The sequence below is a fragment of the Podarcis pityusensis genome (genome assembly GCF_964106645.2).
Source record: "Podarcis pityusensis genome assembly, chromosome: 5".
NCBI classification, from domain to species: Eukaryota; Metazoa; Chordata; class Lepidosauria; order Squamata; family Lacertidae; genus Podarcis; species Podarcis pityusensis.
In genome coordinates, this window is record NC_138032.1 from 42,492,912 (window position 1) to 42,507,157 (window position 14,246).

General features: G+C 42.5%; 1 protein-coding gene across 1 annotated transcript in view; it reads right to left on the bottom strand.

Moving 5' to 3' along the window:
• Positions 1–7,110, bottom strand: part of LCOR (ligand dependent nuclear receptor corepressor) — a 53,659-nt gene extending 46,549 nt beyond the window's left edge. The window contains exon 1 of the mRNA XM_081007086.1: positions 6,967–7,110. Within this exon, the coding sequence (XP_080863212.1) occupies positions 6,967–7,063 (97 nt within the window). The 5' untranslated portion in view covers positions 7,064–7,110. The remainder of the gene's footprint in view (positions 1–6,966) is intronic.
• Between the last annotated feature and the right edge of the window lie 7,136 nt (positions 7,111–14,246).

The window sequence follows — 14,246 nt, forward strand, 5'->3', positions numbered from 1 at the left end:
ATTAAAGAACAAAGTGCCTTTGAGCATATTCTGAGCATTTTCAGGATCACAACAAATTGAGTTTAGTGTCTTTTCACACAACAGTCTAATCCAGATTAATCTTCATTTCAGCAGACTAATTTTGGTAGGGAAAGTTGTTCTGTTGCCATTGTTTAATAACTGGGAGTCAAAAATACTTGCTGATCTACCAAAAATCATCCAGAGATCCTGAATTACTGTCTGTCTACCCCAGCTTAGACAATGATACAGTACTAGATAGATTTTTTTTTTGTTTCCCCAGAACTTTTTTTCTTTTTTTAAGAAAGTTTGGCTTCAACAGGAAATAAATAAAATTCTATACTTCAATTGTATCATTCTCAGCAAAGCATATTCCAGGAACATAGAAGTTTATGTGGCAAGTTTGACCTTAAGACTGACCCTGAGGTCAATCTAGAGTTTTACTTATATATATATTTAAAAGTCACTGAGGGAGGGAGACTTTGCCAGTGGTCAGCATGCAGCAAGCTAGGCATGAAGATGTGGTGGGGGAAAGAGTCATATGATGTAGTATTGAAATAAAGGATTCAGAACTGAGAATGGAAGATGAAGCAGGGGGAATAGTTAGATGTCTAAAGGAGGAAATGGAATTAGGAAGGAAGCACCCAAAAACAGTGGCAAGGAAGCAAGAGATGCACATTCCCCTTTAAAAACGTAACCCAAAAATGAATTTCTACAATTGTTTATTCCTTTGAACATTACTGGAGGAGGAAACAAAAGGGTCAATTTATATTAGGGTTGGCTGCCTTTTTTTTTTTTTTTTTTTTTTTTTTTTGCCTAGAACTCTGGCCAATTAGTATTGGACCAACTTTTCCAAGTTGGTCTTCTTAATGTAGATAAGAAATTAAGTTCAGTACTTAATACAAGAAAAATGAAATGTAACTGTTTCACTCAATATAATCTCATGGGATTCAAGATGAAAATTTTTGAATAAGCATTTTCAGAATAATTGCAACAGTAAGAAGAGCTTCAATTTATTTCCAATGGTCAGGAAACAGAACATTTGTGCAATTTACCTTCCCTATGCTGCAGTCCCTCCCAGCTCTTTCTCTCCCCAGGAGAACTGCACACACACACACACACACACACACACACACACACAAAATAACCAAGCCTTATTACTCTACTGGAATGACAAGAATTAACCAGAAGCACCAGTGACCATGTTTTGGACCTTTTTGTACATAATCCGAATGGTTTATAAAATCTCATTATTAAATGTGCATAGTTTTTTTTTCTTGGCCAAGAAAAAATGGAATAAGTGTATGAACTAATAATGGCAAGGTCCTCAGAGTTAGATTTCATACTTTTAACACCCACTGAGCTCTCACAACAGACACAAATCCTGTAACTAACTTTATATAATTTAGACAAAGTTCAAAGCACAATGCAACATATACCATATATTCTTAGCACATGTCTGAGAAACCACAAAAGATGCAAAAGAAAGGGGTTTCCTTCTTTAGTCAAAGAAGATCCCAATGAGAAGAAAACATTTCAATATCTGTATATGACAGGGACGCGGGTGGCGCTGTGGGTAAAAGCCTCAGCGCCTAGGACTTGCCGATCGAAAGGTCGGCAGTTCGAATCCCCACGGCGGGGGGCGCTCCCGTCGCTCGGTCCCAGCGCTTGCCAACCTAGCAGTTCGAAAGAACCCCCGGGTGCAAGTAGATAAATAGGGACCGCTTACCAGCGGGAAGGTAAACGGCGTTCCGTGTGCTGCGCTGGCTCGCCAGATGCAGCTTGTCACGCTGGCCACGTGACCCGGAAGTGTCTGCGGACAGCGCTGGCTCCCGGCCTCTAGAGTGAGATGAGCGCACAACCCTAGTCTCTGTCAAGACTGGCCCGTACGGGCAGGGGTACCTTTACCTTTACCTTATATGCTGCTTAACCAGGGCCATCTTAGGTCAGAGGACAGTGTTAGAAGGTATTTTGTACACAGGTAGAGATCGCTGAATAGAACAGTTATATGTATGTCGTGTATGAAAAGCATATTCTATTTTTATAACACATGAAAGCTGGGCTCAATTATTTTCTCAGTTATCACTTATAGATGTATGAGCTTCACATAGACATTTTGAGAACAGAATGCTGGTCTCTGTAGCTAGAGCATGTGCAGTTCTCTAAATGTGCATTGTGCATTTTGTTGAAGATTTGTTGTTTTAACATTTTCCACTGCTCTGCAAGTCCCAAGTTACCTGCATATTTGATGCTGAACAACCAGAAAAGCCTACAAACAGAAGTCAATGAAAACAGCCTCTATTCACGATCAAAGAAATAAGCATGACTGCTTTACATCTTGGGAAGAATAACCACCAGGCTATTCAAGGTTTGTAAGTGTATGCATCTATAGTAATACCAATTCCATATTTTAACTTTTATACAGTATCTAGCACTGTAAAATGAAAACTAGATGTAATACTGAACAACCTATAGTTGCACACCCACTCACAATGTTCCCAAGTTCAGAGGTACTTGATTTACAATCTACAATGCTACTATTATGTAGACCATACATAATGATGGATTTTAGTTTCCCAGGATGTTCATGATTTTTAAAAGGCTTAGAGCCAAATCCAGCAGGTTATAGCATGTACAAAAAAGGAAACATATGGGCACATTGAAGGTTTACGGGGTCATTTTTTCTTCACTATTCAGGGAAGTGTATGAAGTAGGTTCAGGGGTATATTAGTGGAGCTCTTATGAAAGGGAGAAGGTTGAACAAAATATTGGCATGTACACTATCGACAGGAAACAAAACATACATTATAATGCACTTTCATTAAGATTCAGAAGAAAATTGTGATTTCATTTTTCTGACAGATTATTAAAATTTACCAGAATAGTGACAGAACATCTTTCCTTGTCTTCACTGTGCTTCTAATTTTAAGTATCATACTTCAGCTTCACAGAATTACATCTTTTGGAATCTGGAGCCAGGTAAGTGTGAGTGTCACTATGATGCCTGCATGAAGGTCTGGTGCATATAAATTCTAAAGCAGCACTTATAGGGACATTCCGATATTAGGTAATCAAAGTATCTTGTGAATTACTTTTTATCAATACCAAAAGCAACCATAAAAATAAAGCTTGTCGACTTTGTTCCCTGTGTTAGAAAGTGTTAGAAAGTAGCCCTTAGTATCAAGCCTCTATCTGAAACTTCCATTATTCCCTCAGAGCATTCCAAATTAATGAGATTTGTATCAAACCCTGAATTGGTATGAGATTCGTATCAAACCCTGAAAAACACACTCCTAATTTCTAAAACATGCAAATCAAAACTACAACTCAGCGGTACACTATTGGTATGTGATCCCCCCCAATAATCAGTCATATCACTTCACAGATGTGTAGCTTTCAACAGCAAGATGAAAATCTGGCTATCTTAGCATGTAACCTTCCTGGCACCAATTATAGCACTTTTTATTACAATACATAGAGCACAGATATCTGATAACTTGTAAAATGACAAGTGGTTATCATTTCAAACTTAAACTCGCTGACCTGGCATCCAGGCAAATGACCTCATTTTTAACAACGCAAAATCAAACAAATCATATATATTTGCTTCCAAATCCTGAGCAATAAGGAGAGCTCACTTAATCAAAGCATATTTTGGTAAGAATAGAACTAAAGATTTCCATTCCAATTTTTAATACTCTCAGCTAAACTTCATTAGAGTATAGTTCTATCAAAACAACTGACTTGCTAACTTTTAACACTCTGTTCTAGTAAAATTCAAAGCCTTTAAATCAGTGTTTCTTAATATTTTTTTTAACTCATGCCCCCTTTTAGTAATATAAAAATCCCACTCTTCCCCTTCAAACCTGGCTCCTACATTATTTTATTTTAATTCTCAAATGGATTGAAATTTTGTTTTTGTTTTTTTACTTATAGTGTACATATTTTGGGAACACTTCTGTCCCCACTCAAGATCATCAAATGCCTCCCTCCCGCCCTGGATCACAAACACTGATTTAGATGTTTAAAAATCCCAGTTGGACTTTCTCCATACTTCTTCCAAGACTTCTATTAAAAATGTTGTTACTGCAATATGGCCTAACCAAAGACCATGAACACAAGATAAAATTAACAGTTTTCTTATGGACTTATTGGCCCAAATAAGACCAATGATAGCTGCCACACATAATCAACCTATCTTCCATTGGAACTAGAACCTTGCCTCTGAAGCCACAGGTAGTTCTCTTTCCCAGTACTGTTACCTGAGACAAAACCTAAAGTCCTGTATGCAAACCAAACCAATCCTCCCACCCACTAAAGTTTTATTTGGAATGGACTCATAAACTCAAATATTTTACTTTCCCAGAGAAAGATCAGGGGAAAATATCACCAATACTTATTGCACCCTGGAAGTTTATGAAGCTAAGACCTCATAAAACTGATCAATTTGAAGTTCAAACTGTTAGGTGCAATGCTATCAAGATAAAATGCTACAAACACAATTATACTTTGGACCTTCTAAAATGTTTTTGTACTTTACCTCAAAAAATAATCTGGATAGCTAGGTGATTAACTTTCGCAGCTTAGTCATCTGCTTCATATCTTCTGTTTACACAAAAGGGGGTAAAGTGCACCCACATAGATACCAAGACTATGGGGTGGGGAGAGAAGCAAAAAGAATTGTTCCCCCTAGATGCTATGTTCATTTTTTCCAAATCAGCAACAGAAGTGCTCCAACATGTTTCCTACTCAGAGTAGACCCACTGAAATCCATACTTAAGTGGTCTACTCCGAGTATGACTACCACTGGATATTAATTTTTTTGAGTTTGCAGACATCCTTAGTATTTCTGACCAAGCTTGAGTAAAACATCAGTAGCAATCTCCCCTGCAAATCACAGAATTTCAAACAAATGTCCACAAGTACTAACAGGGATACATAACAACTCAAGTAACTGATGACCTGAAATAATTGGAGCAGATATGTGCAACGATTGCTAGCCTTTAACTTTCTAGTATACTTTAACACTCGGACACAAACACCACCATTCAAGTACATAAAAAAGATACTAGAATGAAGAATAAATTTGTGTTCAGTTCCATCAGGCAGAGGAAGTAGTAAAATGATCTTCCAGAGACAGGCACCTAACTGGTAGATGCTAATACAAACAAGCACACTCACAGCACATATTTCTCCTGAAGAAATATTCTAATGCATTACCTGCTGAAGCTTTTCCAAAAGGCAAGAAGCCATTCCTTTTTTTAGTCAACCAGTTAACTCTGACCCACCTTGTAACCAGTGACATCATTCAGATGTGCTTGTGGTTCTCTCCCAAGCCCTGGTCTATTTTTTGATACAGTTAAACAAATATGACAATGTACTACTGTTGGGCTACTGTTTAAGCAAGAGTTGTAAAGGCAGTTAAATTACAATTAAGAAAAGCAGGCACTGCTACAGAATTTTAAGGTGACTTGCTGGATTACAGTTAACATGATCAGCATCCTTCTTTTGCTGTCTAGGAAACTTAAAATTATCTGCTTCTACTGCCCTTGCTTTTTTACTCAGTAAATACTCAGTGTTTCAGGATAGTAAAGCTGCTATCCCTAAGTCACATTTAAGGGATAAACCTCAGTGAAAACGGTGGTATTAATTCCTAGTAAGAATGCATGACTGCATTGTAAGTTTAATAGTATGTAGTCCATCTCTGTGTATTAACAAAGCTACTGTCTTAACATGTTGGAATGATGTAATGTTATCTAAAGAAATCAAAGGAGAAAGCACATGGGATTTTTAAGACATTTAAATGAGCAGAAAACACTCTTACATGTTGAAATAAACCTGTATTTCACATGAAAGGAGCTTTGTCAGTTCAAACTGAAGACTGCATTATAAATAATATCCCCTTCCATATAACTGCACCTTTTCACCTGCTTCTATATTTTATAAAAAGTAAATGTGCTTTCCCTAGCACAGTGGTTCTCAACCCTAGCAGCTTATGAAGATTCCAAGGCAAGTTATTCTGTCATCTTCACAATCCAAAAGATTTAGGGGAATACTACCTTTTCAACAAGAGGTATCATGGCAATAGGGTATATTTTTCCTAACATCTGAGAACATTCTGCAAGGTAAATCGGTGACTATAATATTTACACACACACACACACACACACACACACATCCTTATACACAATTCAGCACCAGGGGATAAACGGAGCAGGATCCTAGCTCCTTGGCCACACGGACACAATGTGACTGAACATAGGAAAGCAAGGAGCAAACCGATTAGGGGGACGGGGAAGCAAGAATGACCTGTGTGCAAAAATCTGGAAATGGGAGAGGGGCGTGGTCACCCCGGAACAATCCTGCTCTGCCATCATCCCCAGCAAGGGTAACTTTCCCAAGCCGAATCACCCTCTGACCAGGGGCGGGAGAGGGGGGGCGTAATATATATATATAAATATATAGTCGGGCGAGGGGGGGTGGGGAGGAGGCCACCCGAAGCACTTCCTTCCCTGACCCATTCCGGCGGACACAGCCCAGCTCACCCCCTTCCCCCAAACAAAGGGCCCTCTTCTCTCCCCCGTCCTCCCACCTTCCCGAGAGGGGGCGGGGGAGGGAGGGAGGGAGAGGAGAGACCAGGCCGGAGTGGGCGGGGCGGAGCCTAGGCCGCGGTTGCTCCGTGAGGCGCGAGGAAGGGGGAGGGGTGTGAGGCGCGCGTGGAGCGGCTAATCCGCGCGGGAGGGAGCGAGCGAGCGAGGGCGCGCGCGCGGTCAGCCGGCGGGCGAACCGAGGAGTGGGTGGGGGAGGGGCTCAACGCTCTCTCTCCCCTCACTGTGTGGAGAGAGATGAGGGGAAGTGGGGCGGAGGTGAAAAGGGGGGGGGGATCTCCACACAAGCGGTCCGCTTCCCCTCCACCCGCCCGCCCGCCCGGGCTCCGCTCCCCTCTCCGCCCCCCCCATGGTCCCTCACCCACACAGCGCAGCAGCCGGTGTCGCCACGAGTCGAGCTGGTGGCGGAAGCCGCGCCTCTCGATGGAGCACTCCTGCCTCCCGCACGGACTCGCCATCTTCTGGGGGAGGGGCCCCGAGCCTCCGCCGCCGCCGCCGGCACGCCCGGCGTTTGCGTCACGCGCACGTCATCGCGCACGGCCACGCGGAGGCGGGGGGGCCACCGCGGGTGCAGCTACCGCCCAAACCTGGCGGCGCGCGGAAATGCGGCGGGGGGAGGGGGGCGGGGAGGCGCGGACGGTTGGCCATGGCAACGGTGAAAGGCGCAGCAGGAACCGGGGGAAAGGGCTCTTCCTGGTCCGCGCGCCGGATCCTCTGGGGGACCCCTGGGCTCCGGGGGCTCAGAGAGAAAACGAGGAGAAGCAGAGAGTGGAGGTGCGCGTGGAGCCGAGTTCACGGGGCGGATCCAGGGTATCCATGGCTGTGTCTTCAACCCCACTGATGCCAGCGAGTCTGCCCTACGCATGAGTAACACGGGATCCAGGATCCAGCCCTCTGTGCAGTAATGCTTGGGTTGGCAACAGCTAGGCTGCCGTCCTAATCGCACTTAACACAGGGAGTCCGTCCTAGTGAAACCCAGGAGAGACTTGCTGCTGCCGAGTAAATCTGGCGATGGTTCTGCTATTAAAAGAGAGAAATCTGACATGATAAGAATTTGTGTTTTATATCAAGTACCTTTATAAAAACGTGTGAAAGTCAGCATTCCTAGTGAAAACAAAAACCATGGTGTAAAAACCTCTGCTGGATCAGACCAAAAGCCAGCCTACTATCCCAGCAGCCTGTTCTCCCAGATGTTGATGATAAGCTTGCAAGTGGGACCTAAGTCCCACAGCATCCTCACCAGTTGCAATGCCCAGCAACTGGTACAAAGAGGTATGCTGCCTGTGCCAGTGTTGTTGGAGCATAACCATCATGGCTAGGTGCAGGATGCCTCTGTAAACCAGTTGCTGGAAATCACATCTCTCTTGGATATCATGGATGTCATGGCGTCTTCATCAGGTTTAGCAACAATGTCTTTCATATTCTCACATCCCCTTGCTGCAGCCATCTCCCAAAGCGTTAACCATTGTGAGCCATGTTTATGGTGGCAACAAACTCACCATACTGATGCCATGCTGACATAGAGCATTTAACCCAATAAACTCTTAATCCTGCTTCCTCCTTTCCAGCTATAATTCTGCTTTTTTTGGAGCAACAGAAAAGGCCACACACACACACACCAAACTACTAACAGAAGAAGAAATCATTTTGAATTTGACCCCACAAGTTTACCTGAGCCACATAGGACACCAGAAAATGGACAGGTGGGCATGGTTTGGGCCAAACTACTTGGACCAAATGTAGAGGCCTGGAAGGCATAACTAGGTCCATGGGCTGGAGGTTCCCCACCACTGAGAAAGCTGATATGTAGGAACCACATTGATTTTTAGCCCCACTCTTTTATATTGGTCTGCACACTATACAGTAGTTCAAAAGTCTGTTGTTAAAATATTTCCCACTTTCCTGAGTAGTGAGGAATTCCAGGAACAGCACTAACATATTTAGTTCCCTTTGAAGAGAGACAGCTAAAAAAAAACCTAAGGTGTTTTCAAAATAGTGCTTTAATTACAAATATACAAGCACAGCATAAGTAGCAGACAGATACACATAAGGCAGAAGATTCCCCATAGAGCAGAGAAACCCCTGAGGCAGCAATTGCATTGCAGCCCCAAGCTAATTTTTCTGCTGCATCTTTCACTTACTCAAGCACAAATATCTGTCTTCTTAGCTGGAGGAGTGCCATCTTCTCCCAAGTGCTGACAGTGGATTACTCATACAAAAACCCAGGTTCTCAAGTCAACTATCAACCATCTCCTAACCGTAACTACCTACCTACCCATCCTATGAACTCACAATCCACTGAACAAATAAATTGGTCAACCAGCAAATATAATACTGCCATAAGCTACTTGAAAGTTGATGGCTGCTGAGATAACTCAGTCAGTAGATCGTGAGGCTCTTAATTGCAGGGTTGTGGGTTCCATGTTGGGCTAAAAGATTCCTGCACTGCAGGAGGCTGGACTAGAGGACCCTCTTCAATTCCAGTATTCTATGCTGAGGTGTAGAAATACGCTTCTCTTGCTGTTCATGAAAGGCTTTGCAGCTGAGGCCAATTGTGTGCATACAATGAATAGTTAAAGTATTTAAGGACCCACACACGGAGATCCAGTTTCACCAAGTTTGTCCTGCACTGATTCAGTATTTCTGTTTTTATTTTCTGTTTTAATGTGAACAACCTTAGGAGGGTTTTCCTGAAAGGCAGCATACAAATTCTGAAATAAAATAAATCATATCACTTAGTATTTGTGTTATCTTTACCACTGCCAGAGAGATGTGGTATTTCATCCACTCACTGCATTAGTGAACAAAGCTTGATGAGCAATAAGTGTTCTCTAATGTGTGTTCAAACTGTATAGTTCAGTGCCTTCCACTATTCCCTTCATCTCCTGATTTCAGATTCCATAAAGATATTTGCCATTGTTGGCACACTTGTATCAGAAGGAACAGTATCATCTGCTATAATTTATTATTATTATTATTATTATTTATACCCCACCCATCTAGCTGGGTTGCCCCACCAACATCACCACATAATTCTGAGAAGCAAGTTGTAAGACAGGGATGGAAAAGCTGCGGCCCTCCAGATATTGCTGGACTGAAACTCCTATGAACATTGGCTGTGCTGGCTGGGGCTGATGGAAGTCTGAGTTCAGCAATACCTGGGGGAGCACAGCTTCCCCAGCCATGGTTAGGGTGATGCAACAATTTTTGTTTTGCACAAATTGAAATTGTACCTCATAACCATAAGATAAAATATAAACCTTCATATTAAAAAAAACCCAGATCCCTGTTCTAGAAAAAAATAGGGCTGCAGTCACACAAGGGAGTAAGCCCCCATTCAACATAGTGCAACTTACTTTCACATAAGCATGCATAGGATTGTATTCTTGGTTAGGACTGCTACTGCATCTGTTAACTTCATATCATATGACATAGGCTTTCCCCACTGCTAAGGGGACGTATCTCAGTGATTGAAGACATTTTTGTATGTAGAACATCCCAGGTTTAATCACTGGCATCTTCCATTTTTAAAACCCACATTCGTATATCAAGGGTTAGGAAAGATCTCTGCTGAGAACTACTTCAAACCTCTTTCCAGATTTGTTCCATAATCAAATCTGACAAAGTAGAGCCCCTCCTTTTAAGATGAATGTCCTTAATTTGGTCAGTGTTGTAGACTCAATAAATTAATGTAATGTCCAAACTTGCTTTTCAGGTTTTCACATGCATGAGTCTTTAAAGAGAGCAGAGAGTTCATATCAAATAATATACTTGAGGTAGTCTGCATTTCTTTATCCAGTGGCTATCAGTCACCCAGAAAGAGTGGCAGCACCCATATGAAGTATTTCACCTGTATGAACATTTTTGTATGAAGTGGGTTTTAGTCCACAAAACTTTATGTGATAATAAATTTGTTAATCTTCAAGGTGCCACAATGTTGTTTGTTTATTTATTATTTATTATTTATTATTTATTATTTAATTTCTATTTTGTATTTTAGTATTGTATTTTGTATTTTCAGCAAAGCAATGCCACACATATATTTTGTGAAGTAGATTGTTGACTAATGGCTCAGGCATGGTGACCAATGTTTCCCTAAGGAGAACTAATGGTTAGAGAATGGTTTCTTGATCATCCCTCAATTTTTTTTTAAGCAGTTTTTGGAGGATGACTAATCCCTCCCCAGCTAAGCATGGGTCTTAAAAGTTTGTGGGTGGGAAAACTGTGGTTTAAAGAGCAGCGAGAAAGAGGCAGAGCATGAGACAGTGATGGAATCAAAGAAAGAGATATTAACTGGAGGCTGCAAAGCACCTTGGGGGTAGAGGCACATCTCTCTGGGGTGTTGATGTGGGACAGTGAATCTACTGCCTTCTGTGACTATTGGACTGCTTACCTCTACATGTAACTGCTTGCATAACTATATCAAATATTACAATAATACCATCAGTCTCCAGAGATCTCTCCTGCAAAAGGAAGCTAAAACCCTGGTAGCATTACCCTTTGACAGCTGGGGAAATGAGAAATACACATCAGTATTATAGCTCCAATTTCTTCTGCTTCATCTTCATATTTAATGGCATCTCCAGCCAAGTTGCTCGCTAGATGTTTGGGGCTCCTATGATCGGCATGCTGAATATGCCATTCCCTTGCTTGTGCCATCCAAGGACAAATGGAGCAGAGTTCCTTCTGGCAGAAAGGAAAGAAGCGAGCTCCCTTCTGTTCTCTGCCAAGTGACCATGGTCAGTCAGGTCTTCCCTCTTGCCACTAGCCTTCCCAGAAGGGACAAGATGTAACCTTTCAATAGCCTTGTGTTCTCTGGCCAATGGCAGAAATATCAAAGCAACTTCCCCATGATCTAGGACACCATACTGAAGGTATCTGTTGTTCCTCATTAAAACCAATAGCACAGCAAAAAAGCCAGTAATGGAGAAGTGAGCAAAGGTTTTGACATGTGAGTTCAAGAACATAACCACCTCAGTGTGGTGCCCCATGACAGCAAACAGAGGACAATTTTGCTGCAAACCTGAGTACTGGCAACTCCTCATTCACGTGGGGGTTAGGTTTTGAGGCACTGCACAACTGTGAAATCACATATATTGGGAGCACCATTGAAAAAGCATGCAAACACCATAATCACTCCCATCAAACCTTCTTGCTCAAACTCCAACTCTCCACAGGCCTCAAAAGGTTGGTGCAAGGGCTCCTGCACTTGCAATGGCTTGTGGGATTGCTAAGCACTGTTTTTGTGCCGTTTTGCAGTTTACATGCTTTTTAGGGCCATTTTTGCCCCTTTGTGCCATTTCCAAGTTCACAGCGATGCATGCATGTGCCGTTGCACATGTATTGAATGTGCATCAATGGGAGTTGCCCGTACTGCAGTTCTAAAACGTAAGCACATAGGTAGCACCATGAAGCCACTTTGTCGCTGAGCTTAGATGAGTGTGCACATCAATTATGTTAGGTGTCTTTTGAATAATTTTAACTCTGCTCTGGTTCTTCAGTTGCATTTTTGTCCTGTATTGGAATGGATATGTTAATATTGTTGAACATCGCCTCAAAACTTCATGGGAGGCAATATAAAAATGTTTTAAATAAATAAATAAATAAAACAATGAGTGTAAGAATAGCAGAATACACTCAATCATGGTTGGAACAGTAACAGTGAGTTCCACAGGCTCATTTTCAGCTTGCAGTGTTCATGCTGAACACACAAACACTCCTTGGGCACCATATTGGGAGAGTGTTATGCCCAAACCAAACTTCCCAACCAGACCTCAATACTGTTAAAAGCAGAAAAGAGAAAGTCATTCTTTTGGTATTTATGTTATGGTTTGGGATCACTTGAGTTATTTGGAAGTACTGAGCTGTGAACTGAAGAGCACAGGGATACAACACATGAAAATATGTTGAACCAAAGTGATATTCTAGACATTGCTTCAGTCTAATATACAGTGGATGCTCAGGTTGCGAACGTGATCTGTGCGGGATGCACGTTTGCAACCTGCAGTATCCGCACCCTGCAGCGGGGTGTCTGTGCACGTGCAGGTTGTGATTCTGTGCTTCTGCGCAAAGCACGATTTAGCACTTCTGCACATGCGCAACCACTGAAACCTGGAAGCAACCCGTTCCAGTACTTCTGGGTTTCGGCGGTCCATAACCCAAAAAACCTGCAACCTGAAGTGTCTGTAACCCAAGGTATGACCGTACTTCACACAGGGCAACCTTCTAGTGATATGAATGTACAATTTGGGGTGGCTAAATTCAGCACCCCAGATTAGCATGGTTGGGCACCTGTCAACATAGGAACCAAACCCTAGGGGCTGGGGGGGCTTTTTCAAGCTGGCCCCCCTGCCTGTCAAGATGCATTTCAGTACAAGGACCCAATCACAAGCCACCTGCTGCACCTACTGCTGCCTCTGGCTCACTCTCTTGCCCTTTCCCTCTGTCTTAGACAGAAGGATGCAGCTTCCAGTTTCTCATTTGGCAGCCCTCTCTGTGGCATGGGAGCAGCTGGTGATAATGGCAGCAAGGGTGAAGTGGGCCCAACACTGAGTGGGGTGACAAAGGGTGAGCCCACACCGGCTTCACAACACAGAGCCTGCAACAAGGGATCACCTAAAACCTATTTAAAGCTTGAGTGCTCAAATGCAGGTTATTCAATCAGCATTTGTGATGACATATAAATGAGAGGCTTGAACACTGAAATATCTGTACAATGACAAGCTGACTTTAAAATTGCTACCTGTTGAACTCCTGGCTGGGCCACATCTTCCTCTGTTCAGAAGGCCTCAGAGCTTCACAGCAGGATGCCTGTTAACATCATAGGTGTCTACCCCGTTTTTCTCAGAAAGTTACATCCTAAGCAGCTTACAAAGTATCTAAAAGCACATCATAATTTCCATGGCACTTTGAAATTGATGGATACATACTGGGTTTAGGCAACTGTTATTCTTAGTTACACAGACATCAAAGCAAAGCTTGGAAGGCGGATTTTATTTCTGACATCTGTATGGTGCCTCCCGACTTCAGGTTCTCTGGGCATATTTCATACCTTCACAGAAACAGCTGCTTCTCTTGCTCTCCAGCACTATCTCAGAACAACAAAACTAAAGAAGCACACGTCAGTGCAACTGAACTGTTGAAAAGTTGCTGTATCCCCTGCAAGCTAACACAGCACTGTATCCTAAAGCTTTAGGTTTTTTATATTTGATTTGGTAAGAGATTATATCAGCCACAATGCCTTCCAGGTCAGCATCTAAGAAGAGATTTACTACCAAAAACACTTGGTCCGCCCAAATTGTTTAATTTCAGCCAGCAAGTAATTTATGCATTGTAACAAAAACCAACCAACCAACCCAGGAAACAGTTTTCCCCTAACAAGTCCTTTCACACACCAATGAAGCTTTGGGTGAAAAAATGTCATCAGGGCATGTCTAGGGTACAGCTACAATGGCACAGACATATAGTGTGAGACAGTGAGATGCTTGTTCTGGCATATAGTTCTGTTTAAGATTCGTGTTGCATCTGTACCTCTGAACTGTAAAATGGAGAAGGAACTTCAGATAAGAAACTAGGAACCAGCTTCAGCCTCATGCTTTAAAGTTTCAGCTTTAAAGTCCTATACTGGCTTACTCAAACCTT